Raw genomic sequence first — 25,590 nt, 5'->3', positions numbered from 1 at the left:
TGTCCTTAACACAAGGATAATGTTTAATTTGTGCACTGTCCCTTTTAAAAATAAAATAAACTCTAAACTCTAAGAAGAGTGTTTGTAGTTTGTACGTACGAACAGAAGTGTTCCTAATAAAGTGGGCGGCTAAGGTGAGGCTGACACACAAGGGCTGGAGTTTTCTACTGTTTTTTTTATGAAGGACCAGGCCTCGAACAATGACAAATAACTCGACAACGGAAGCAGCTATTCACAAAATTCTTTCACATTGAGCGCTAGAAGGGTCTCCTGAATAAAATGATGTATTTTTTTTGTTTGTATTGTTAAAAATGAGGACGCTACAGGGAGTTAAAAACGAGTGACTTTTCAGCAACGTTTATACTGGGAGTCAATGAGGCCGCTCACCTGTGCTCTCCTCACTTTGAGGCTTGTCATTCAAAAACCGTAAATCCTATCATTTAGGTAGACACATTGAGTGAATCAGGACAAGTTTTCCTACTACTTTTGAGAAAATCATGTCTGTAGAGTGAAATTTGTGGCTGAAAACACGGTTTAAAAATAAAATAAACTCTAAACACTAAGAAGAGTGTTTGTAGTTTGTATGTACGAACAGAAGTGTTCCTAATAAAGTGGGCGGCTAAGGTGAGGCTGACACACAAGGGCTGGAGTTTTCTACTGTTTTTTTATGAAGGACCAGGCCTCGAACAATAACAAATAACTCGACAACGGAAGCAGCTATTCACAAAATTCTTTCACAGTGAGCGCTAGAAGGGTCTCCTGAATAAAATGATGTATTTTTTTGTTTGTATTGTTAAAAATGAGGACGCTACAGGGAGTTAAAAACGAGTGACTTTTCAGCAACGTTTATACTGGGAGTCAATGAGGCCGCTCACCTGTGCTCTCCTCACTTTGAGGCTTGTCATTCAAAAACCGTAAATCCTACCGTTTAGGTAGACACATTGTGTGAATCAGGACAAGTTTTCCTACTACTTTTGAGAAAATCATGTCTGTAGAGTGAAATTTGTGGATGAAAACACAGTTTAAGTGAGAAATTTTGAGCTTTTTTTTGAAGCCGCCTACACTCTGAGTTAATGAGGCGCACTGGTGTGTAACGCAATAGACACCCATTCAAAAGCCGGATTTTCTCCCAGAAACCACATGGCGTTTGAACCGGGCCTGATCCGAAAGTGTAAAACCTAGCAGAAAAGTTGAATGCCAGATCCACAGAGGAGAAGTTTTCCTACGTTTTAGAGTTTGAATCATGTCTCTAGGTGAAAGCATGCCAGAGCAGTGGATGTTTGAAAAACATTGAAAAAGTGCTTTTTTTTCAATTAATTCCATAGAAATGAATGGGGTTTTTTGGGGCGATTTTTTCGCGACTACGTCGCGAAAAAATCGTATTCTACAGAGAAAAGTAATAGCATAGCGAGTCCGATCGAGCCGCACGTTTTGATATATTGTTTGTCTGTGTGCGACGTATGGTTCTTGAGTTATTCGAAATCAAAATTTGCGTAGGAGGAAGAAGAAGAAGAAGAAGAAGAAATACGTAGAAGAACAATAGTTGCAGTGCTTTGCACTGCAACCTATGGGCTCCCCTAGGGGAGCCCATAGGTTGCTGTGCTGCAGCACTGCATCCTAACTAGACCGGACAATTCCCCGGGGGAAATTGTGAGAGGATGCAGTGCGCGAAGCAATTCGCTCACGCATGTTCGCTGGCCGTGAATGTGTGACCCGCAATGATGTTTCAATGCAATGATCGTGTGTGTGCTCGAGACAGCAGCCATCATGAAGAAGACCTATTCAAGAGAATGACCAAAGTGACTACAGGCGGAAATTAGCATGTACTGCTATAACCTGGGACAGACATCTGTCCTTACCACAAGGATAATGTTTAATTTGTGCACTGTCCCTTTTAAAAATAAAATAAACTCTAAACTCTAAGAAGAGTGTTTGTAGTTTGTATGTACGAACAGAAGTGTTCCTAATAAAGTGGGCGGCTAAGGTGAGGCTGACACACAAGGGCTGGAGTTTTCTACTGTTTTTTTTATGAAGGACCAGGCCTCGAACAATGACAAATAACTCGACAACGGAAGCAGCTATTCACAAAATTCTTTCACAGTGAGCGCTAGAAGGGTCTCCTGAATAAAATGATGTATTTTTTTGTTTGTATTATTAAAAATGAGGACGCTACAGGGAGTTAAAAACGAGTGACTTTTCAGCAACGTTTATACTGGGAGTCAATGAGGCCGCTCACCTGTGCTCTGCTCACTTTGAGGCTTGTCATTCAAAAACCGTAAATCCTATCGTTTAGGTAGACACATTGTGTGAATCAGGACAAGTTTTCCTACTACTTTTGAGAAAATCATGTCTGTAGAGTGAAATTTGTGGCTGAAAACACGGTTTAAAAATAAAATAAACTCTAAACTCTAAGAAGAGTGTTTGTAGTTTGTATGTACGAACAGAAGTGTTCCTAATAAAGTGGGCGGCTAAGGTGAGGCTGACACACAAGGGCTGGAGATTTCTACTGTTTTTTTTATGAAGGACCAGGCCTCGAACAATGACAAATAACTCGACAACGGAAGCAGCTATTCACAAAATTCTTTCACAGTGAGCGCTAGAAGGGTCTCCTGAATAAAATGATGTATTTTTTTGTTTGTATTGTTAAAAATGAGGACGCTACAGGGAGTTAAAAACGAGTGACTTTTCTATCCCGTTTATAATGCAGGTCAATGAGCTAACACACACAAGGTCTTGAATTTTGTGCTGTTTTTTACTACGGACCAGACCTCAAACAATGACAAATAACTCGACAACGAAAGCAGCTATTCACAAAATTCTTTCACAGTGAGCGCTAGAAGGGTCTCCTGAATAAAATGATGTATTTTTTTGTTTGTATTGTTAAAAATGAGGACGCTACAGGGAGTTAAAAACGAGTGACTTTTCAGCAACGTTTATACTGGGAGTCAATGAGGCCGCTCACCTGTGCTCTCCTCACTTTGAGGCTTGTCATTCGAAAACCGTAAATCCTATCGTTTAGGTAGACACATTGTGTGAATCAGGACAAGTTTTCCTACTACTTTTGAGAAAATCATGTCTGTAGAGTGAAATTTGTGGCAGAAAACACGGTTTAAGCGAGAAAGTTTGAGCTTTTTTTTGAAGCCCCCTACACTCTGAGTTAACGAGGCGCACTGGTGTGTAACGCAATAGACACCCATTCAAAAGCCGGATTTTCTCCCAGAAACCACATGGCGTTTGAACCGGGCCTGATCCGAAAGTGTAAAACCTAGCAGAAAAGTTGAATGCCAGATCCACAGAGGAGAAGTTTTCCTACGTTTTAGAGTTTGAATCATGTCTCTAGGTGAAAGCATGCCAGAGCAGCGGATGTTTGAAAAACGTTGAAAAAGTGCTTTTTTTTCAATTAATTCCATAGAAATGAATGGGTTTTTTTGGGGCGATTTTTTCGCGACTACGTCGCGAAAAAATCGTAAACTGTAGAGAAAAGTAATAGCATAGCGAGTCCGATCGAGCCGCACGTTTTGATGTATTGTTTGTCTGTGTGCGACGTACGGTTATTGAGTTATTCGAAATCAAAATTTGCGTAGGAATAATAAATATAAGAACTAGACCGGACAATTCCCCGGGGGAAATTGTGAGAGGATGCAGTGCGCGAAGCAATTCGCTCACGCATGTTCGCTGGCCGTGAACGTGTGACCCGCAATGATGTTTCAATGCAATGATCGTGTGTGTGCTCGAGACAGCAGCCGTCATGAAGAAGACCTATTCAAGAGTATGACCAAAGTGACTACAGGCGGAAATTAGCATGTACTGCTATAACCTGGGACAGACATCTGTCCTTAACACAAGGATAATGTTTAATTTGTGCACTGTCCCTTTTAAAAATAAAATAAACTCTAAACTCTAAGAAGAGTGTGTGTAGTTTGTATGTACGAACAGAAGTGTTCCTAATAAAGTGGGCGGCTAAGGTGAGGCTGACACACAAGGGCTGGAGTTTTCTACTGTTTTTTTTATGAAGGACCAGGCCTCGAACAATGACAAATAACTCGACAACGGAAGCAGCTATTCACAAAATTCTTTCACAGTGAGCGCTAGAAGGGTCTCCTGAATAAAATGATGTATTTTTTTGTTTGTATTGTTAAAAATGAGGACGCTACAGGGAGTTAAAAACGAGTGACTTTTCAGCAACGTTTATACTGGGAGTCAAAGAGGCCGCTCACCTGTGCTCTCCTCACTTTGAGGCTTGTCATTCAAAAACCGTAAATCCTATCGTTTAGGTAGACACATTGTGTGAATCAGGACAAGTTTTCCTACTACTTTTGAGAAAATCATGTCTGTAGAGTGAAATTTGTGGCTGAAAACAGAGTTTAAGCGAGAAAGTTTGACCTTTTTTTTGAACCTCTCTCCACTCTGACCTTAACGAGGTCCACTGGTGTGTAACGCAATAGACACCCATTCAAAAGCCGGATTTTCTCCCAGAAACCACATGGCGTTTGACCCGGGACTGATCCGAAAGTGTAGAACCTAGCAGAAAAGTTGAATGCCAGATCCACAGAGGAGAAGTTTTCCTACGTTTTAGAGTTTGAATCACGTCTCTAGGTGAAAGCATGCCAGAGCAGCGGATGTTTGAAAAACGTTGAAAAAGTGCTTTTTTTTTCAATTAATTCCATAGAAATGAATGGGGTTTTTTTGGACGATTTTTTCGCGACTACGTCGCGAAAAAATCATATTCTATAGAGAAAAGTAATAGCATAGCGAGTCCGATCGAGCCGCACGTTTTGATACATTGTTTGTCTGTGTGCGACGTACGGTTATTGTGTTACTCGAAATCAAAATTTGTGTAGGAAGAGTAACAAATATAACACTAGACCGGACAATTCCCCGGGGGAAATTGTGAGAGGATGCAGTGCGCGAAGCAATTCGCTCACGCACGTTCGCTGGCCGTGAATGTGTGACCCGCAATGATGTTTCAATGCAATGATCGTGTGTGTGCTCGAGACAGCAGCCATCATGAAGAAGACCTATTCAAGAGTATGACCAAAGTGACTACAGGCGGAAATTAGCATGTACTGCTATAACCTGGGACAGACATCTGTCCTTAACACAAGGATAATGTTTAATTTGTGCACTGTCACTTTTAAAAATAAAATAAACTCTAAACTCTAAGAAGAGTGTTTGTAGTTTGTATGTACGAACAGAAGTGTTCCTAATAAAGTGGGCGGCTAAGGTGAGGCTGACACACAAGGGCTGGAGTTTTCTACTGTTTTTTTTATGAAGGACCAGGCCTCGAACAATGACAAATAACTCGACAACGGAAGCAGCTATTCACAAAATTCTTTCACAGTGAGCGCTAGAAAGGTCTCCTGAATAAAATGATGTAATTTTTTGTTTGTACTCTTAAAAATAACGACACTAGAGCGATTTAAATACGAGTGACTTTTCACTCACGTTTATAATGTGAGTCAATGAGCTAAGAAACACAAGGTCTTGAATATTGTGCTGTGTTTTACTACGGACCAGACCTCGAACAATGACAAATAACTCGACAACGGAAGCAGCTATTCACAAAATTCTTTCACAGTGAGCGCTAGAAGGGTCTCCTGAATAAAATGATGTATTTTTTTGTTTGTATTGTTAAAAATGAGGACGCTACAGGGAGTTAAAAACGAGTGACTTTTCAGCAACGTTTATACTGGGAGTCAATGAGGCCGCTCACCTGTGCTCTCCTCACTTTGAGGCTTGTCATTCAAAAACCGTAAATCCTATCGTTTAGGTAGACACATTGTGTGAATCAGGACAAGTTTTCCTACTACTTTTGAGAAAATCATGTCTGTAGAGTGAAATTTGTGGCTGAAAACAGAGTTTAAGCGAGAAAGTTTGACCTTTTTTTTGAACCTCTCTCCACTCTGACCTTAACGAGGTCCACTGGTGTGTAACGCAATAGACACCCATTCAAAAGCCGGATTTTCTCCCAGAAACCACATGGCGTTTGACCCGGGACTGATCCGAAAGTGTAGAACCTAGCAGAAAAGTTGAATGCCAGATCCACAGAGGAGAAGTTTTCCTACGTTTTAGAGTTTGAATCACGTCTCTAGGTGAAAGCATGACAGAGCAGCGGACGTTTGAAAAACGTTGAAAAAGTGCTTTTTTTTCAATTAATTCCATAGAAATGAATGGGGTTTTTTTGGACGATTTTTTCGCGACTACGTCGCGAAAAAATCGTATTCTATAGAGAAAAGTAATAGCATAGCGAGTCCGATCAAGCCGCACGTTTTGATACATTGTTTGTCTGTGTGCGACGTACGGTTATTGTGTTACTCGAAATCAAAATTTGTGTAGGAAGAGTAACAAATATAACACTAGACGGGACAATTCCCCGGGGGAAATTGTGAGAGGATGCAGTGCGCGAAGCAATTTGGTCACGCATGTTTGCTGGCCGTGAATGTGTGACTTGCTATGAGGCTACAAAATTGATGTTAAACATCAAGTTATTACTGAAAAACTATTGATTAAAAAAACAGACACTGAGAAATGGTCCTATAAACAACTTTACCAATATAAAAGCTTACCAGGACTATCAAATATGTGATGTGAACTTTCCCAGTCGCAGGTTCCTGGTCAGGCCAGCGTGGCGCAGCAGCAGGTGAGATTTTTATTTATTTTTAACAATAAGTTAACTGGTTAATATTTAAAGTTTGAATATTTGTCTGGTCAAATATACATGTGGGTTTTTTGTCTTTCACAGGAGGAGTACTGTACTGTGTGAATGTGTGAATTACTATGAGGCTACGATGCTAACAGCTAGCTAACATGCTAATACCTAGCAAGCAATAATAAAACAACCATAAACAGACATTTTGCAGCAGATATTTGGTTTATTTTTCCATAAAACACAAGCAAACAACCAAGGCATTGAAAAACACCCGATGAGTCAGCAAAAATCAACATAAGTCTAACGCTTTTAACAAACATTGTCGCAAAGCAGCTTTACAGAATTTGAACAACTTAAAACATGAGCTAATTTTGTCACTAATCTATCCCCAATGAGCAAGCCTGTGGCGACGGTGGCAAGGAAAAACTCCCTCAGACAACAACATGAGGAAGAAACCTCGAGAGGAACCAGACTCAAAAGGGAACCCATCCTCATTTGGGCAACAACAACATGAACAGTTTAACATGAAGACAGTTTCATTGATGGAAACTTTAGGACTGCACTCAAGTTAACAAGTCAACTATAGTCCTCAGACATAAAAGCATTACTGTAGCAACAAAAAGCAGATTAGGTACTACCGGTCAACTAATCACAGGCCCTAGGACCTGGTGTGTATCCTCCCTACTAAATACAATGAGAACTAATCTAAGAAGCAGACAAGACAACCGAACCAATCAGGAAACTAAAGATAAAAGGGGGGGGGGATCTTCTGGAGATCTTCTTCCTGAGTCTGTTGTTCTTCCTGTAACATTAAAACAGTATTCATTAGTCAGGTGCACTTTTCAAAGTGTTGTTTGATATTCAAATCAATGAAGATACAATGCTAAATATCCCTTACGTTCTTCTGCTGGGTTGCTGTCTTCACTGGAGAGTGAGCTGCTATAGTCTTCTGGAGGTCTTCATCCTACATATGTTCCCAGATTAAAAAAACAACAAGACATAAGTTACAGGTTTCAATGCATTGTGTTAAAACATTGCTCAAAAGTTATGAAATATTTCTTTGCTTTTTTGTGATCGGTTGCTGTCCCCACTGGCACGAGATCAGCTGTGGTCCTCTTCATTTCCTCCTCACTCTGCTGTGAGATACTCCTGCTTTTGAACATGGACAGTAGAGAGCCTGAAGAAGAGAAAGGGAGGGGGATTTAGTTACATTACTCAAACGCGAGTGAATAATTCAAAGGAAGAGAGATACTTACCTTGTGATGGACCTTGTTGACATTCAGCTTGATTTTACATAAAGCAACATTACAATACAAGATTACATAACATTACATTACATTAGCTAAGCCAATTCCATAACATTTTAAATTGACCGCCGTTCTCAGCAGCTCAGTAAATGACAAGATAATGCGGAGCCCTTTATTACATAAATAAATACAATTACACTGCATTTACATAAGATTCAACCATTTCCAGCCAACACATGCCACTACAATTATTAGTCTTAACAATAACTTAAAACTACACAATTGAAAAACTGGGCACTCATTGAACAAACTGAATGAGTGACCTGAAACACGTATATGAAAAACAATTAAATAAGAAAAACGCCCACGCAGACAAGTTATGACAAAATGAAACAATGTGAAGGTTTTTTTTTTTACAAAAAAAAAATTAAGGTCAATTAACACTTTACAGAGAGAGTACAATAACAGTGACGATAAACTACTCCTTGACCAGGCTCAAGGAGTGCCTAGAAACTACATATGCATTACACACACACACACACACACACACACACACACACCTTACAGGATACAGAAACTCGAACTTTTCTATGGATCATGTGTTGGCTAGAGAGGCTTAGTCGGTCAAAATACAATAAACCGGACTGTGGTAACTGTAGTACGTTTGGAGAACACCTGATTGAAGACACTTATCAGGATGTGAAATATAAATGTGGTCAATCAGCGTGTTCTTCTCGGTGGTGGACTCTTTAATTAATTGAGTGTAACCTCTGGACTGAAATAAGTCTTTGATGCTTTTTTTTCCTTTCGAAAGAAGATCCTCATTAAAATCGCCACAAACAACAATGGGCTGGTGATTTAAAATGGCCAATGAGTCCAAGAGGTTTTTCAAATTTTGGAGAAAGATTCCTAATTGAAAATTTGGCGGTTTGTAAACCGTCGCCAATAGTACTTTGACCGGAGCCTTGATTTTAACAACAACAAACTCCAAATCCGTGACCTGTTGCATGTACCTGCGAGGCTCTGCTTGCACATAGTCTCTGCAGTACACTGCAACTCCACCTCCATCTTTTTTAGCCATGTCCACACAGCTGTTGTAAGACAGCTGTCTGCTACGTGGGAACATGGCATACCCCTCCAATTGAAAAATTTCAGCTACAGAAGACCCCGACAAATGTGTCTCTGTAAGGCAAAGCACATCCGCTTGTTGGAGCTCATGATGCGCTCTCAGGTCCACCATGTGACATGGCAGACCCTGCGTGTTGTGGTGGACAATTGTCAAAACCTTTGGAGTTTGTTGCACGGATTGAAGAAAACTCAACAACGGTCTACAGCTCTGGAAAGACGCTCGAGGCATACTTTCCATAGCCATCTTTATCTCGGGGTCGGCGTAGATCTTCTTCTCGTCGAAGTCGCAGACGGTCAGACCTCCCAGCGAAGTTGTGCGGCTTAGAGCTACATAAGCCATGCCCGGTTCGAAGACGCGTTTCAGGCACACAACCGCCGACGCCATCGTCATGCCTTGTACTTTGTGGGCCGTACAGGCAAAAGCCAACTTCATGGGGAACTGGCGACGAACAACGCCTTTTTTGCTGCTCAGGTTCTCCTCAGACCTTTCAATATAGGCCAGATTGTCTGAGGGACCCAAGATCTTTTTGCGGAATCTCTGTCCTGCTGTGGGATTGTCCAGCTGGAGTCCAATCAACTTTACATATTTTGGCTCGCGCTCCGTCATCACAATGTGCGAGATGGTTCCGAATGTTCCGTTAACAATTCCGTCCTCCACGTCGAGATTCCTGGTCAACATAACGCGTACTCCTTGAGCAGCCATTATGTTGTCAGGCAAGTCTCGCTGGTTACCTTTAACGGCGAACACCATCGTCATGCAGCCGGTCGTAGGCATTTTACGGTAATCCTGAGCTGCGATGTCAATGGCATCCTCGTGGAGGGAGGCTACAGTGGCGGAGTTGTGACGGTCAACTTCTTTGTTGGTGGCATATATATGCAGCCTATCTACTGGACAATCCTTGATGTCGGCCACTGCCTGTGTGAGCAACCGTCTATCTTCGTTGCTCAAAGGATCGCGCTTTTGCTTCACTCTCAGGCGGTTCAAGAGCTCAGCAAAAGCCCGATCGTCCTTCTGTCGCATGATCTCTGTAAGGACGACCATTTTGAAGTGATCCTTCCAGAGATCAAACTCCGTCTCCTCGTACACACACAGCGGCTTGGCTCTACCGGGAGGCGGCAACTGATAAAAGTCACCTACAGCAAGGACAGAAATTCCTCCGAACGGCTTCTTGTTTCCTCGGATCTGTTGAAAACGCCAGTTGACGTAGGCAAACAGCTCTTTGGAAACCATGGAGATCTCGTCAATGATGAGAATCTCCGCATTGGACAGCGCCGCTCTGACCTCATCAAGGGCGTTTCCAAGACCTTGATACGGTGGCTTCAAGGATCTTGGCAGTTTGAGGACGGAGTGCAACGTTACGCCAGCGATGTTGAAGGCTGCTGTGCCAGTGAAGGCGGTCAGCAGCACCGCAGGCTGGGACATGTCTGCATGGTCCCGGAATCTGGGGAGCTCACGCAGAATCCTCGTTGCCTCCTGGTGAACGCACTTGATTACGTGCGATTTACCACAGCCAGCTCCCCCGGTCAAAAAGTAATAAAACGGCTCGACGTCATGACCCCACACAAGTTCAAAGCACCACTGACGTATGCTGTAGAAGATAGAAGCCTGCGTTTCGTTCAGACTTTGATACATTTTTCTCACAAAGTCTGGACTCAACTGCGGCGCTTCTATCCTAGGCATGGAGCTCCTCCCGTCTTTCTTGACTTCGTATTCAGGAACTTCTTCTTGGTCTTCACGCTCATCGTCAGGTTCTCGCTCTGCAAGACACTCTAACCGGTCTGCCTCTACTTCAGGCGCATAACAGTCCAATTCATTAACTATAGGGCCATGCACCCGATACTGTTCCAACGCTTCGTCAAGCTTCCGACCTTGACCTTCATAGCGTTGTTTGTTGCGGTCTACGATGGCTCGGACACGCACGCCATACTTTTGGCCACACTTATAAAACTGCTCGTAAGTCGGGTGTGCTTCATCTCTCAGGTCGTCATCGGATCTGTGTGGGAGATAAAGCTTGAGCAGTCTTCTATAGAACTTCTCAGGTGTTTTCTGCTCTGAGAAGCGAGGAAATCTAATAATTGCTGGTTTCCCAGTCCTCTTCTGAACAAAGCCCATGTCGTGTAAGAGGGGGATGCCGCTTCTACTTTCAGTTTGCTGCCCGTACAGCACCCTGTACTCCGACGCAAACTCGGCCATGCACATGTGCTCGAACTCCGGCTCGACAGGCCTGTAGGCGTATTTGTCAGGCAGGCCCGACATCCACACCTCCTCCGAACCCGGCTCCATTTGCTTGAGTCTGCCAATAGGGTGACTCATCTTCAGACCCTCCTCGTCGGTCTGAAGGAACACAACGGAGCGGGAGCACCTCTTCAGACGCAAGCTGCAGGTGCGAGCAACAGCCTCTTGAGCGCTGACCTCTCTATGTTTAACATAGGCCTGCATAATCTGCTTCATTTCGTCACGCTCATTTACGTTGGACTGTTTTACATCTTTGATGACGTTCTTAAGGAATTGAGTCATCTCATGCTCTGGCTTCGACACATAGGACATCATGTACATGATGCAGCTGTAGTCATCCACGACGTACTGAATGTCCATGTTGGCGTTCCAGGCACGAAGCAGGTCTGGGTTGTACTGATTAACCCAGCAGTCATTCGGATGCCGCTTCAGGACCACGACGTTGCTGTTCGCGGCGCGGTCGAAGAGCTTACGGTACTGCTTACGCGTCAAACCGCATCGGTCGAGCAACTCCGTCAAGCTGCTAAATGAAGCGCCTGCATCCATGAGCAAGTCTCTAACTTGCTGAAGCTTGGCTTTGGCTTTCTTTCGCTTCTTAGCGATTGCCCGCTTCTCCCTACGTTCTCTAGCAGCAGCCTCGTCTTGGTTTTCGTCTAAAACTCCAGAGGGGCGAACAACGGGGGGCCTAGTGATGAAGGTTTCATCCACGGGCAGTTTAGGGAAGCCAAACCTACAGGCAACGTTGCCTTTTTTGCAGGACTTGGAATGGTTCCTGCTGTGCACCTGAACCTCCGAGACAATTCCGTGGAGCTCCAGGTCTGTCTCGGGGTCAGGCATCTCACATGAGATGTAGTGATCTATAAACGCTGCTACTTCGTCGTCAGAGGCGTCGTCAAATTTGGGTGAGTTTTTTATCCAAATCAGCATGTGTATATGGGGACTTCCTCTAGCTTGGAACTCAACCCTATAAAAGTAATCCTCTACTTCACCAATGGGCTGTGCTGGTGAGAGGATAAGGTTGGTCATCAGAGCATCGACTCGCTTTTCAAACATGCGCATCACCGTTACGGGGTTGCTCCGCAGAATGTCGCATTTCGCTTTCCAGTCGAGCTCTGAAAAGTCCCCTATTTCTCCCTGCTGAGCATTTATGACCTCTACGACCTCAGGCCATCTCATCTCGGCAGCGGAGAACGTTGCAAAAAACGTGGGTTTGCCAATTTGCCGGACCATGGCGTGGACATCTTTGAGCGTTTTTGTCCAATAAGCCGGGGTGCCTCGAAGAGGTTGCATAAACCGAGTTGCGTCTTGGCTCATAATGAGCCGTTGCACCTCGTCTCGGTCCAGGAGCATGAGGTTGTTAATATGACGGCCATCTGCAGCTCTGGACCTGCCTTTGCGCATTTGAATCGACATGCTGTTTGTCGCCAGGTGCGTCTCTGTGACAAACTGCGCAAAGAAAAGATACGTTTGGTCGCTAGCAAAACGTGTATCAGCAGCAAACAGCCTGCAATTAAAATACATGCTAGGCGAGAGCGAGAAGGTTCTGGGTTCATCCAGTGTGTTCTCTCCTGTCGGGAATTGCACAGGGAAAGCCATGGCTTCTAGTTTCGGTATGGCGAAGAACCCTACTGGTTTGTTGCCCTGGGCGGGGGCAACGCTAAATATTCCATCGCCATACGTAAGAATTTCCTGCGCGATGTCAGGCGGCTGCATACACGTGTCCAGAGTCAGGCCAGGTCTAAGCTCCTCCTCCTCCTCCTCCTCGTCAGCTTCCTTGGGCTGACGACGTCTATTGGGGTCCGGGTCGTTCTGACTACTAAAAACCTCCTCAAGGTCTATGCCAGCCTCAATGTCTCCCTGATGCTGCTCCGGCTGGGCAGCATCAGCAACATTGTGCTGCGAGTCGTCTTGATCGACCGACTCGTCAAAAGTGGCGCTGTCGTTAATGGATACATCCTGATACTCAGAATGCATCTTTTTAAGCATGGCGAGGGCAGCTAAAACATTTTTCATGTTAACAGTATAGAAGTGCTGGTAGCCCTTATAGTTAATGCGCCTCTTTAACTTAACTTGAAGTAGCTGCGCTTCCGATCTGGGTCTTGGGAGACTGTTGACAGTCGCTTCCATCTCCGATGGAACGCACACAACAGCTCCGCGGACTGCTTTTTGCTGTCCTTTGGGCAGAGCGATAACCTTGGCGAAAGGCAGTATTTTGGCAATAAGCTGCCTCTCGAGCACGTTGAGCGTAGCCAACTCCGGGGGGATCGGTGCCAACTCCAGTCGGTTCGCGGTGGCTATTGGTGGCATGCGTCCTCTCTTCAAGTGGCTGTCACATGTGTTACAGATCCACTCCTGCAGTCGCTCTTGTGCAACAGAGCAATGTTCAGAGCAGTCGTCGTCACAAAAATGGACGTACTTGCCTGTTAAGCAGGCTGCGGCCACTCTGGGTTTTTGGGTGTACTTTCCCCTATTGCACAATTTAACCTGATTAGGAAACATTGCTCTGTTGCACACCGTACAAACGCACGTTGGTCCACGACGAATTAGCTCGCGAAATGCTGTGATGGTGGCTTCCATCACAGGGTTAATCATGGCCTGCGAATGGCGGGGGGTGTGGGGCACTAGCTTCCTATATTTTCGCTTGATCCTTAATGCCCTCTGCATCTTGCTAAAGATGCAAAAAGTAGCATCTGTGGACAGTTTGGTTACTCTGCGCTGGCTACAGCGTTTGATACAGCGTAACCTAAACTCAGGATCACTGTGGTACCTAGCATAGAAACGCTCCTTTTTCTTTTGCCTAAAGCTCTGGTGCGATATGTACTTTGTCGTCATATACAATTTCTTTCTACTCTGAAAAGCAGGATCCGCCTTATACTTGTCTTTACTGTACTGTTTCTTTCTACTCTGAAAAGCAGGATCCGCCTTATACTTGTCTTTACTGTATTGTTTCTTTCTACTCTGAAAAGCAGGATCTGCCTTATACTTGTCTTTACTGTATTGTTTCTGTCTACTCTGAAAAGCAGAATCCGCCTTATACTTGTCTTTAATGTACTGTTTTCGTCTACTCTGAAAAGCAGGATCTGCCTTATACTTGTCTTTACTGTACTGTTTCTGTCTACTCTGAAAAGCAGGATCCGCCTTATACTTGTCTTTAATGTACTGTTTTCGTCTACTCTGAAAAGCAGGATCCGCCTTATACTTGTCTTTACTGTACTGTTTCTGTCTACTCTGAAAAGCAGGATCCGCCTTATACTTGTCTTTAATGTACTGTTTCTGTCTACTCTGAAAAGCAGGATCCGCCTTATACTTGTCTTTAATGTACTGTTTCTGTCTACTCTGAAAAGCAGGATCCGCCTTATACTTGTCTTTAATGTACTGTTTTCGTCTACTCTGAAAAGCAGGATCCACCTTATACTTGTCTTTAATATAACTTATTTGTCTACTCTGAAAAACAGGATCCGTCTTATACTTGTCTTTAATGTACTGTTTTTGTCTACTCTGAAAAGCAGGATCTTCCTTATATCTCTGGATAATTAATACGCTCTTTTTTCTTTGAACTTTTAAATAATAACGTCTGAAAGACAATAACCGTCGTTTCCTATGATTACTGTCTTGTGAATATTTTTTGTCTGCTTCCATTTTTTTAATTCCAAATTCCGGGCACTTGTCATACTTATTTTTTTCATATACCGAGCTTCCTTTTTTTTTGACAACATGGCACACTGGTGCATGTTGCTCTTTGCTGCTACTTTTTCTTCTGGCCTTTTGTCGCTGGGTTTTACCGAGTTTTAAGATATTTTCGTTTGTTGGAGGGAGAGCTGTCCTGGAGACTTTTTCTACCAACGATTGCTGAAGACATTCACTGGAACCAACGGCTTCAAATGACACAAGCACCAACTCATAGGTGGCAAAAGGTCCACGATCGGCAAAGAGTTTGAGCAGGTGCTCAGCCAGGTCACTGATTTCAGTGAAGGTCTTCATGATTGCAGTTCCGTTGTGGTCTGGTAGACCTGCTGAATTTCTGGCATGTGAATCAAACACGCCATACCTCCCTGATTTGTCACGGAAAACTGCAATAACCTCTGGAGATACAATGATGAACGCATGCCTAACATGACCTGACAGACACTGAAGCTCTTCAGCAAGGGAAAGGAGACCCTGGTTTCCGTTGCTGCTGGCTTTGACGAGTCCACATTTAATGTCGGACATATGGACATTGTACATATTTGTGTCTGTCAGGACTTGTTTTGGCATTTCCTCAACGCTAAGATGGTCATCATTGTATCTTCTCTCCAGGATCAGCTGTTGTTTCACTGCTACGTACAGTGAATCTCCCTGTGCCAGCACTCTATCGAGGGCAGCCGTGTTAAAGTGACCACCCTCATTCTCAAACGCAAGAAAAGTCAGGGACATGCAGGAACACTGATGATTTCTAGAGAAATCACTGTACCTCATGTCTGCCTGACTGTGGCTAGCCCTAACAACAACAACAACAGACTGACCCCCACTTACCGTCACACTTACCTTGACGCTCACCTGTAAAGATGTTAAAAGGTTAATTATTACTAAGTTAGTCACAATTAGTTATTAGTCTTATTAGTAGTTACTACCCATTATTGCCAGCATTGTTATTAATACTGTTAACTTTATTATTACTAGTAGTAATAGCAGCAGTCGTAACTAATCACATTACAAACTGTTGTAGAACGTTTTCAGCAAGTTTGTCAGATCAATTAAATAAATCTATAAAAAAGCTGACACAATCTTACATGTTATGGCAAGTATATTTGGCTACACATTACATTACATTATTCCTTGTTTAAAATTTAAACATGTTGAGACCATCGTGGTTTCTCCTTTGTCCCATGGTCTTCTAGAATAAAGTTTAAAGGCCCGGTCACACAGCGCTTTACGGCTTTATCACGGCCAAAACCCGTCAAAAAGTGCTCTCCCGTGAAGCAGACGATGTTGTTCGTGTTGATGTCGAAGTTAAGACGTGTTACAGTCGATATACAGACGTGACAGGACGCAGGGGAAAATCGGAACGGCGTCAGACGCGGCAAAAAGTTTTGGACTGCTCAAAACTTTAGACCGCGGACAACCACGGCCGGCACACGTGGTAAAGACGTGCAACACACGTGAAAAACACGTGATAATCAGTGTCCCGGCCGTTATTAAAACTTGGGGAGACGTGGTAAGACGCGAAAGTTTGGCGGTCTATCACGGGCAGAGCACGGTCATCGGACGGGTGTTACGCGTTGGTATCACGGGATATAGCGTGTGTTTAGCGGCTTATCACTGAGAAATGGATTTTTCCGCGTACATAGCACTGTCTAAGCCCGTTAAACGACGTCTCAAACAAGTTCTAAATTCGATTGATCACTGTCTAATCACTTCTGCATCACTTCTGATTTGCGGCATGTAAATACCGTAATTTTCTGAGACCTCGGCACTTGCAGTCTAAATGTCAAGGGGTGAACATGAACCCTCAACGCTGTGATCTCCTCATCTTAATGCTCCAGCACCAACAGAACCAACTGATACAGGCTCAACATATCCTACCGCTTTTATATGCACAGCAAGCCGCTCTTCCAACGACGCTGAGCCGCGGTTACCCGTGATTTGGCAGTGCTGCAGCAGTGAAACAGCCGCCGACGGCCATACCCCGTACAAAGCACGGCAAAGCCAAAATTGACCAAAAATTACCACTTACGACCACGTCCACCTGATTTTTGTATCTTTTTGTACGTGATATAGACGCGGAGTGCTGTGTGACCGGGCCTTAAAGGAGGATTTAAAGGACCTTTAAAGGAGGCTACTACCTTCACCACACTGACACTGCAGGATGTTGACTTTACAAGTACAGAGGTTTTCTGACCAGTATTATTAACTTAAGTTTATCAAGATCATATTTAGAAAACCTCTGTACCATTACTTGTGTTTATCTTTAAACAATTAATAAAACCATAAACTGTTTAGATTATACTACTCTGAATTATTTCTTCCTTAAAGGTTTTTTTATGCATTTGAGTTGAAATAAACCACACACACACAAGCACTTTATTAAACCCACGATAAACCCGAATGTAAATGTCCTGACCTCTTTACCAGGGGAGCTGGAGAGTCCATCGTCGATTATCCAGGGCCAGGAAGTCAATGAGGGAAATGGTGTCCATGTCTGTGATAAGTCATAACTCCAATTAATATTTGGACATGAGGAGACAACGCACCAAGTTGATACAAGAAAAGTTTTCCAAGTGTATTTCAATTTCTCACTGACATTTGTGTTGTGTGCAGAGAAAGATAATGCTATCAGATGTTAAATGAACCAGTTTAATGTAGTTACAACTGATTTTACAGTAAACATTCTGTGTCAACTGTGGAGTAAATACCTTAGCTGGGCGAGGAGACTGATGGGCCACATCTTTAATGGTCTTGGATGGTCCAGCCGGTGAAGGAGTCTTCATCCTGGGCACCTGAAAACAAATAATTTGATAAAATGAAGACTTTAATGACATCATGAACTTTACTTAATAGGAATAATATTTACCTTCGCAACCGGGGAACAGCAGGGGGTCTCCGGATCACCCAAACTGCAGGACAACCTGACTGGAGGGGACTCCATCAGCTGTTGACACACGAGAACAAACACGTTAAACTTCATGTCTCAGTGAACACAATGTGTGTTCTGTGTGAGATTGTGTCTGTTGTGGCAGAGAGTAACATACGTTGGTCACTGAAATTTGGGTGCGGGGGGATGGTCCGTCCGTGGTCCTGGACCGAGGAACCGGGCTGGAGGGGGCGTCGTCCTCCAGTCTCTGTGACAGCCTGGTTGGAGGGGATCCAACCAGCTGTCGACAGACGAGAACAAATACATCAAAATTCAGACAGACAGTCTAGTTATGTCTCCATGAAGACACCGTGTCAACTGTAAACATTCACTGTGTGTGTCAGTTGTGTAACATACGGTGTTCACAGGAGACTGGTGGTGGGGGGGGCGTCTCTCTGAGGTCCTACGACGCCTGGCTGCCGCTGGGGAGGCCACCTGCACCATCAAATAAAACATAGCATCAGTAACTGTAGAACAAGGAGAAACTTTAGAACACAGCCGAGAAGAGACGTCAGACAATTTACCTTCTTGCTCGCTGGAGGAGACCTGCAGTCCTCCACGCCAGACAGCCGAGAAGGAGACACCTCCTCCACAGCACGAAGGATCGTGCTACTGAACCACACTGGGTTCAGTGGGAGGAAGGACTCCTCCTGTGAAAGACAAAAAAAAAAAAAAAAAAACACCCGCATGAATATTTGTCTGGTCAAATATACAAAACTTTAAATATTAACCAGTTAACTTATTGTTAAAAAAATAAAAAAAAGTCACTCACCTGCTGCTGCGCCACGCTGGCCTGACCAGGAACCTGCGACTGGGAAAGTTCACATCACATTTGATTAAATAGATGCTTTTTAATTACAACTGTGAACCCGTTCACCAAAATGTACCCAAAAACATGTAAACACACAATATAATAAACTTTACTAACCTTGCTTCTCCGACCAACGACCTTCCACTGGAAGGGGTCAGGAGACAGAGGAGCACATACCTCGCCCTTCACAACCAGCTTAGGAGATACCTTCCCAAGTGGCTGTGAAGGAGTGGGAGACACCGGGGGAGGTGGTGGTGGTGTCTTGAGGAACTGCTCCGTCGCGGCCCACAGCAGCTGGGTGAGGATGCCCATCCCTTCACGGTCACTCAGGTGAACCTGCAGACATGACAACACAAATCCATTTACAGACAAAGTTCAACTACAAAAAGTAGCTCGTGTTGACTGGTTCATGTCAGCACGAGAAATTATAACAAATTAGACTTTTTCTATCACAGACATTCTACTTACGCCGTCTCTGCTCCACAGCTCCAAGCGCGTAAGGGGGAAGTGCTCCGCCACAGAGAAGTACCTCACACCTAAAAATATAAAAACGAAAAACATAAGTCATCACAACATCCACACATGCATTATGACTATGTTCATTACTATGTCACAGACATTAAGTACATTTCTTGTTCTTGTTTTATTGACATGATATTTTTACACACCCATACGAGCTGTCACGCGGTGGTACTCTTGGCGCAGGAGGACCTGGTACATCTCATCCTCCTGCAGGCGGGGGGGGAAGTCCAGCACAAAAACCTGTAGAAAACAAAACATGTTCGTTAACAATCGGCATTTTCATTCAAAATCACACATTACAATAACTACACATTAAAAGCTCATACATTGATTACTCTGAGATTAAACGTATCTCTAGTGTTGTCAAACTACTACAAATACAGGACAAGAGAGACATGAAAAAACACGTACCTCCGGCCAGCGGCTCCTCACAGCAGTGAGGAAACTTGCATAGTCGACGGCTGCCTCCTCGATGGTCCTGCTTGCAGTCAGGTTGTTGCTGGGGGCAAGAACACAGACCGCAGCAGGGGCCCGAGGAAGATCAGCATGCAGGACCTCCGTCCGCAGCTGAGCAGCGTGGGCCCCAGGGGTCGACATGACGCCAAACGAGAACTTACCCTCTGGCATCACGGCGAAACCGTCCGCGATGGACCGCAGGTGGGAGTCCCCGACAATCAGAACGAACTGCAACAACAAAGAAAATTTCTTTAGCATGAAAATCATTAATTCCTCTCAAGATCAATTGCTTTGTTCATAAACTGGACAATAACACCTTCTTGTCAGGAGACTCCGGCGGGATGACCAACTTGTGGCTCCGTCCTGTGAGCTTTGAAGTTGGCCACCTCAGCACCCGATGGCGGAACCCGGTACCGCGGCCTGTTTAGTAAAAGACAAAGCAGATAACGGTATTATTTAAATGAAAAACCAGGAAATGTCAAGAAATCACTCGTTTATACGAGTAAAACAGTACAAAAAACCAGTTTAAAAAGCTTAATATTGATGAATTAATTTATTGATCATTTAGGGATAAAACAGGTGGATACTCACATGGCCGAACTTTGGGAAGGACATCTCCCGTGCTCCAGAAAGGCTTGGCTGGGGGTGAAGATCCAACCAACTGATGAAAGATAAAATAATAAGCATAAGACAAAGACAAGTTCAAACAAAATACAATAAAAATTTAAAAAGTAATACAAAATACATTAAACCTCAGACAATGTCTCATATGAACATACGTTGCTGACTGGAGCTCGGGAGCAGGGGGGGTGGGTCTCCCTGGTCCTCGACCCTGTGGAAGGCTCCTCTCCGGCCGGGGGGGACACCGTCTGATGAAACATTAACATCAAAGACATGGCAGACATACAGAACTTGGCAGTTAAAAAGAAAGCGATTGATGTGACATTTCTACAGTTATTTTCATGCAGACAGTTGTGACACAGAAGCTTATCTACTGTGTAAATACCTTCAGGGGGAAAGTGGAGGGAGTCAGCTCCTCCAGGTCGAGCTTACTCCATCGGCGCCTGGCCGCCTCAGACCTCCTCCCCTTCCTTGGCATCCTGCTGGACAGAAGACAAAAAAAAAAAAAGAAAAAAAAAAAAGAAAAAACTTCTTGCAAAGTTTAAGTGACCTAAACCCTAACCTACCTTAACTACTTAACTTAAATTATCTAAGATAACCTAATATATTTTATATAAAATGTGATGGTGTGAGTGTGAACAAATCTGCTCCGGGAGTCTTGAGGATGACTTGAGTGCGATGAGTCTTGAGGGCGATGATTAGTCTCAGTCGTGAAGTACGTACAAACCTCTGATCACAAATCAAAGAAAACCTGCAATAAAAATAGAAATGTTCTTCTGTTACTTCGACTCATTGTGAGCAACAATCCAACAGCGTAACACACGTTAAACATGTTTACTTTTCATGGTGTGTGTGTGTGAGAGAGAGAGTGAGCACAGAGCAGTGCCTGTTGACTTATCAGTAAACTTTTCCCCCCTCAAGACAAATACTTACACTATAAACACTATAAATATCCCCCACAAATAAAATACTACTAACTTCAGCAAATATGCAGAATTTTATCACCAAAATGTACATTAATTACTAAAAGTCAAAGTAGTCATGTATGAAAATGCTCCCTTCTCCATTTAATCACTATAGGCTGTTAAATATATTACACTTAGGCAGTATACATTTTAACTCCATACCAAAACATTTCATCACAGTTTATCAATCATATTTAACATTTTACCACAGTTTAATACAACACTAGTCTGAATATATAGATAAATATATAGCTTTCAGCTTTAATGTAAACACCAGTTTAAATTAATGAAAGATCCAGCCCAAATTCATGAGTTTATCTTCAATAACCTGAATTTTGTTTAACCCTCCTAATGTCTTCAGGTCAAAAATGACCCGAAACTGTTTAACAGCAGAGTTAAGTTTTTTTTTTAACTTAATTTTATGACTTTTCCTAAAATGGCAACGGCTCGAGGTTTGTCGGTTTAAAATGGCGACAGCTCGAGGCATAGATATACATAGAAGACTAGATGCCTCACCGCGTATTCCAGGGCGTCCGCACAGGGCGGCCATCTTACCACAGACAAGCTTTTCCACAGAATTTGTGGTAAACTGAGGTAAGACCATTGAGGTGCTTAAATGTTTATACTCTTATCTTGCTGAAATTTTGATGTATATACAAATGGTTTGATTTCTTAAAAACATTATTAATGTGGTTGTAATTCTGGGTGCTTGAACATGCTAAAATCGTACCTTTTCTCTTCAAAAACGACTTACTGCAGCTTTTAGTCAAAGTTGTGTTTCATGCTAGGCTAGCTCGTAGCACCAAGTAATTTTACATGGAAGGTCTTGAGATAATATTTTCAAAAACTGAAGTTGCACTTGCACATGGTTTTCATTTTCGGGTTGGTTAATTGAAAACACTGGTTGTGTCCCTATTTTTTAAGCTTAGACTCCACCACATTGCCAAGATGACAACCCTTTCCTTCCAGAACAACAGCATGAGACAGAAGCACAACAAAGCAGTACACTCAAAAAAATAAAACATTGGATTTACTTAACTGAGTTATGGCAACGGGTCCCACGAAACTGTGGGAATTTAGATGTATTGAATACAGTTATGTGTTGAATAACTCAACATAACTGTATTCAATGCATCTAAATTAACACAGTTTTGTGGGACCGATTGCCATAACTCGGTTAAATAAATCCAATGTTTTATTTTTTTGAGTGTACTGTTTAAAGGGCATTAGCCAAATATACAGTATAAAAATTTTCAAGGGGTATGAAGACTTACGCAAGCACAGCCCAGCACTCACATTATGATTTACAGGAAATCAAAGTACTGACTTTGATGACAAGATGATGTGTGTGTGTGTTTTAATTGTAGATGTTTATATCAGTATGTTTAGTTTTATTTTAACTGCACATTGGAGCCTAGTCAAATGAAATTTCAATCTTCTCTGCTAACATATATTGACTTTGACATGATAATCAGCTTTGAATGTTCTTTTTGTAAATGTAAAGATATCTTTTTATCCTTGGAAGTATAACCACGTGATTAATTAAATGCTTTTTTTTGTCACAAACTACCGTGAGCCGCTGTCACTGTTTTATACTATTACTTACTCGGGCAGTGCATTTGTTATTATGCTATGATGTGAGTTCATATTTGTTATTATGCTATGATGTGGGTTTACATTTGTTATTATGCTATGATGAGTTTACATTTGTTATTATGCTATGATGAGTTTACATTTGTTATTATGCTATGATGAGTTTACATTTGTTATTTTGCTATGATGTGGGTTTACATTTGTTATTATGCTATGATGAGTTTACATTTGTTATTATGCTATGATGTGAGTGCATTAGGTTTTTGAGGTGGATGAAGTATTTCTGAAGTTTCAGAAGTGAGTAAGCTGTTTATTTAACTTTAGCTTCCCCTACGGCCCTATCACATGTAAAAATATTTTCACTAAAAATTGGAAATAAATTGTATGGTTATTTGTCCTAAGGCCGCAGTTATCCATAAGTATGCAGTGCTCGGCTTCTCACAGCATAGGAATTTCAGCATGTATTTGTTTAAAACATAAAATGATTATTCATCATTAATATCATAAATACATACTTCCGTTTTTTTTTTATATAACAAACCAAACCGTTTGAATATCAATTGAAACTGAAGGAAGTTACGGTCATCTGAAAAGTACATATCGCTACCAACACAATGTAATGGGTAAGCCAGCTGTCTGAGGTAAGATGGCCGCCATGTGCGGACGTTCGACTTCATTGACGGGCAACGGGGACGAGGCATCTAGTCTTCTATGTATATCTATGGATCGAGGCTTGTTTGCTTGTCGGTTTAAAATGGCGCCGGCTCGAGCCGCTCGGCCTCAGCTCCGTTAGGTTTTAGGTCGGTTCATGGATAGAAACAAACCAACCGTAAAATAACCAGAGATTAATCTCTACCTTCAATAATCTCACTTTTGTTAAAGATGTATTCATATCAGCACAATTAGCGCTGTTAGCTTTGGGCTTGGCTCAATGTTTTCATATAGAAAACGCACAGTCACCGTTAGCTTTTAGCGCAGCTATGCTTTTATATAAACTCACGCCCATAAATAATTAAATACATTTCCGGAATAATGACAGAACAATATCTATCTTCAATAATCTCACTTTTGTGAAAGATGGCAGTATATTGTACATACGCTGCTGTAACAATTCAGCAAGCAATGGAGCATAATGCTACGAAATTTAAAAATTAAAAAAGCTTACTGATAAAACTCCGCAGGCACTGCGCGCTCTTTCTTATTCTTTCTCAGTCACTATGAAAATTAAACATTTTCACCTACCTGTGATGAGTTCAGAGAGAAAGGGAGCGAAAAAATTTAAACTCAGGGTTTTTATATGACGGGCGGACACGCGCACAGAACTGTCCAATCAGAGTCCTCCTGTAGACGTCATCTGTTTTCAAACGTGTATTGTCAAATCAGATGGCTGATTAATTCGCGGGCTACATGATGGAGACGTTCAAGAGAAACAGTATGTGCGCAGGGTTGCCAGATTGGGGTATCCTGCACAGGGTTGCCAGATTGAGCGGTATCCTGCTCATTTGGGCAAGTTTAAGTGCATTTTGGCGGGTTTTGAACATATTTTGGGCGGGAAAATGTCAACAGTATCTGGCAACGCTACATGGGCGAGTCAGTGTTTATGTAGGCTTAAATTCTGTTACTGAAAGTGTGTGATGTTTACAGTGAAGGACTGTGTGCACTTTACATTATTTTTTTTTTACTTAATACAAGAAATTAATGGATGCCAACATTTTTGCCAAAATGGTATTTTATTTTCCATTGTTTAGGCAGCTTCAGCATCATACTGAGGTTCTGTTCAAATTGTTTTTTTTTTCTTCTATGAAGCCTGAGCCATTTATTTTATTAGTTTATAATTATCATTTAATTGAGACCTCAGGAGAGACTGCCTGTACACAGTACTAGTATTAATAGTTTTTTTTTCTTACATGAAAGCTGAGGCACTTATATTATATTTTAAGGTAACTTCATGTTGTGCTATGAGGTTCTATGCACTTTAACTCTTGAACCAACAGGTGCATTTGGACAAGTAAAGCCTATTTTTCTGCATTTTTGTAGTCCTGGAAATCTTTTATATTGGTAAAGTTGTTTATAGGACCATTTCGCAGTGTCTTTGTTTTTTTAATCAATAGTTTTTCAGTAATAACTTAATATTCAACATATCATCCATCTGTATGATGGGTTGATGAAATTTTGGCGACTATGAAATTTTGGCGACTGGCGTCGCCAAAATTTCATCATACCATGACCTAAGCATTGTTTGAGAGAGAGAGAGAGAGAGAGAGAGAGCAGCCCCTCCCCTCTCTACTCCTATTTTTCTGCATTTTTGTAGTCCCGGTAATCTTTTATATTGGTAAAGTTGTTTATAGGACCATTTCGCAGTGTCTTTGTTTTTTTAATCAAGAGTTTTTCAGTAAAGACTTAATATTTAACATATCATCCATCTGCATGATGGGATGATGAAATTTTGGCGACTATGAAATTTTGGCGACTGGCGTCACCAAAATTTCATCATACCATGATCTAAGCATTGTTTGAGAGAGAGAGAGAGAGAGAGAGAGAGAGAGAGAGAGAGAGCAGCTCCTCCCCTCTCTACTCCCATTTTTCTGCATTTTTGTAGTCCTGGTAATCTTTTATATTGGTAAAGTTGTTTATAGGACCATTTCGCAGTGTCTTTGTTTTTTTAATCAATAGTTTTTCAGTAATAACTTAATATTTAACATATCATCCAACTGTATGATGGGATGATGAAATTTTGGCGACTATGAAATTT

At 42.4% G+C, this 25,590-nt stretch overlaps 1 protein-coding gene and 1 long non-coding RNA gene across 2 annotated transcripts; both read right to left on the bottom strand.

Annotated features, from left to right (window-relative positions):
• Nucleotides 1–6,852: 6,852 nt before the first annotated feature.
• Nucleotides 6,853–7,997, bottom strand: LOC132886661 (uncharacterized). Its single transcript, XR_009654718.1, has 3 exons — nucleotides 7,741–7,997; nucleotides 7,548–7,613; nucleotides 6,853–7,451 (listed from the first exon to the last, which is right to left on the bottom strand). It is a non-coding gene; the product is annotated as an uncharacterized LOC132886661 (long non-coding RNA).
• A 9,258-nt stretch (nucleotides 7,998–17,255) lies between these two features.
• LOC132886249 (uncharacterized) lies at nucleotides 17,256–21,011 on the bottom strand. The gene is made up of 15 exons (XM_060920807.1): nucleotides 20,666–21,011; nucleotides 20,439–20,528; nucleotides 20,251–20,320; nucleotides 19,976–20,079; nucleotides 19,615–19,887; nucleotides 19,350–19,443; nucleotides 19,150–19,217; nucleotides 18,799–19,017; nucleotides 18,643–18,681; nucleotides 18,395–18,520; nucleotides 18,228–18,305; nucleotides 17,989–18,111; nucleotides 17,811–17,888; nucleotides 17,653–17,736; nucleotides 17,256–17,438 (listed from the first exon to the last, which is right to left on the bottom strand). The coding sequence occupies exons 1-15, from the start codon at nucleotides 20,756–20,758 to the stop codon at nucleotides 17,256–17,258; spliced, it is 1,722 nt and encodes a 573-aa protein (XP_060776790.1). The 5' UTR covers nucleotides 20,759–21,011.
• Nucleotides 21,012–25,590: the final 4,579 nt, after the last annotated feature.

This window comes from Neoarius graeffei, chromosome 5 (genome assembly GCF_027579695.1).
Source record: "Neoarius graeffei isolate fNeoGra1 chromosome 5, fNeoGra1.pri, whole genome shotgun sequence".
Taxonomy (NCBI): Eukaryota; Metazoa; Chordata; class Actinopteri; order Siluriformes; family Ariidae; genus Neoarius; species Neoarius graeffei.
The sequence above is the reverse complement of the archived record's forward strand: the minus strand, read 5'-3'. Positions and strand labels throughout refer to the sequence as shown.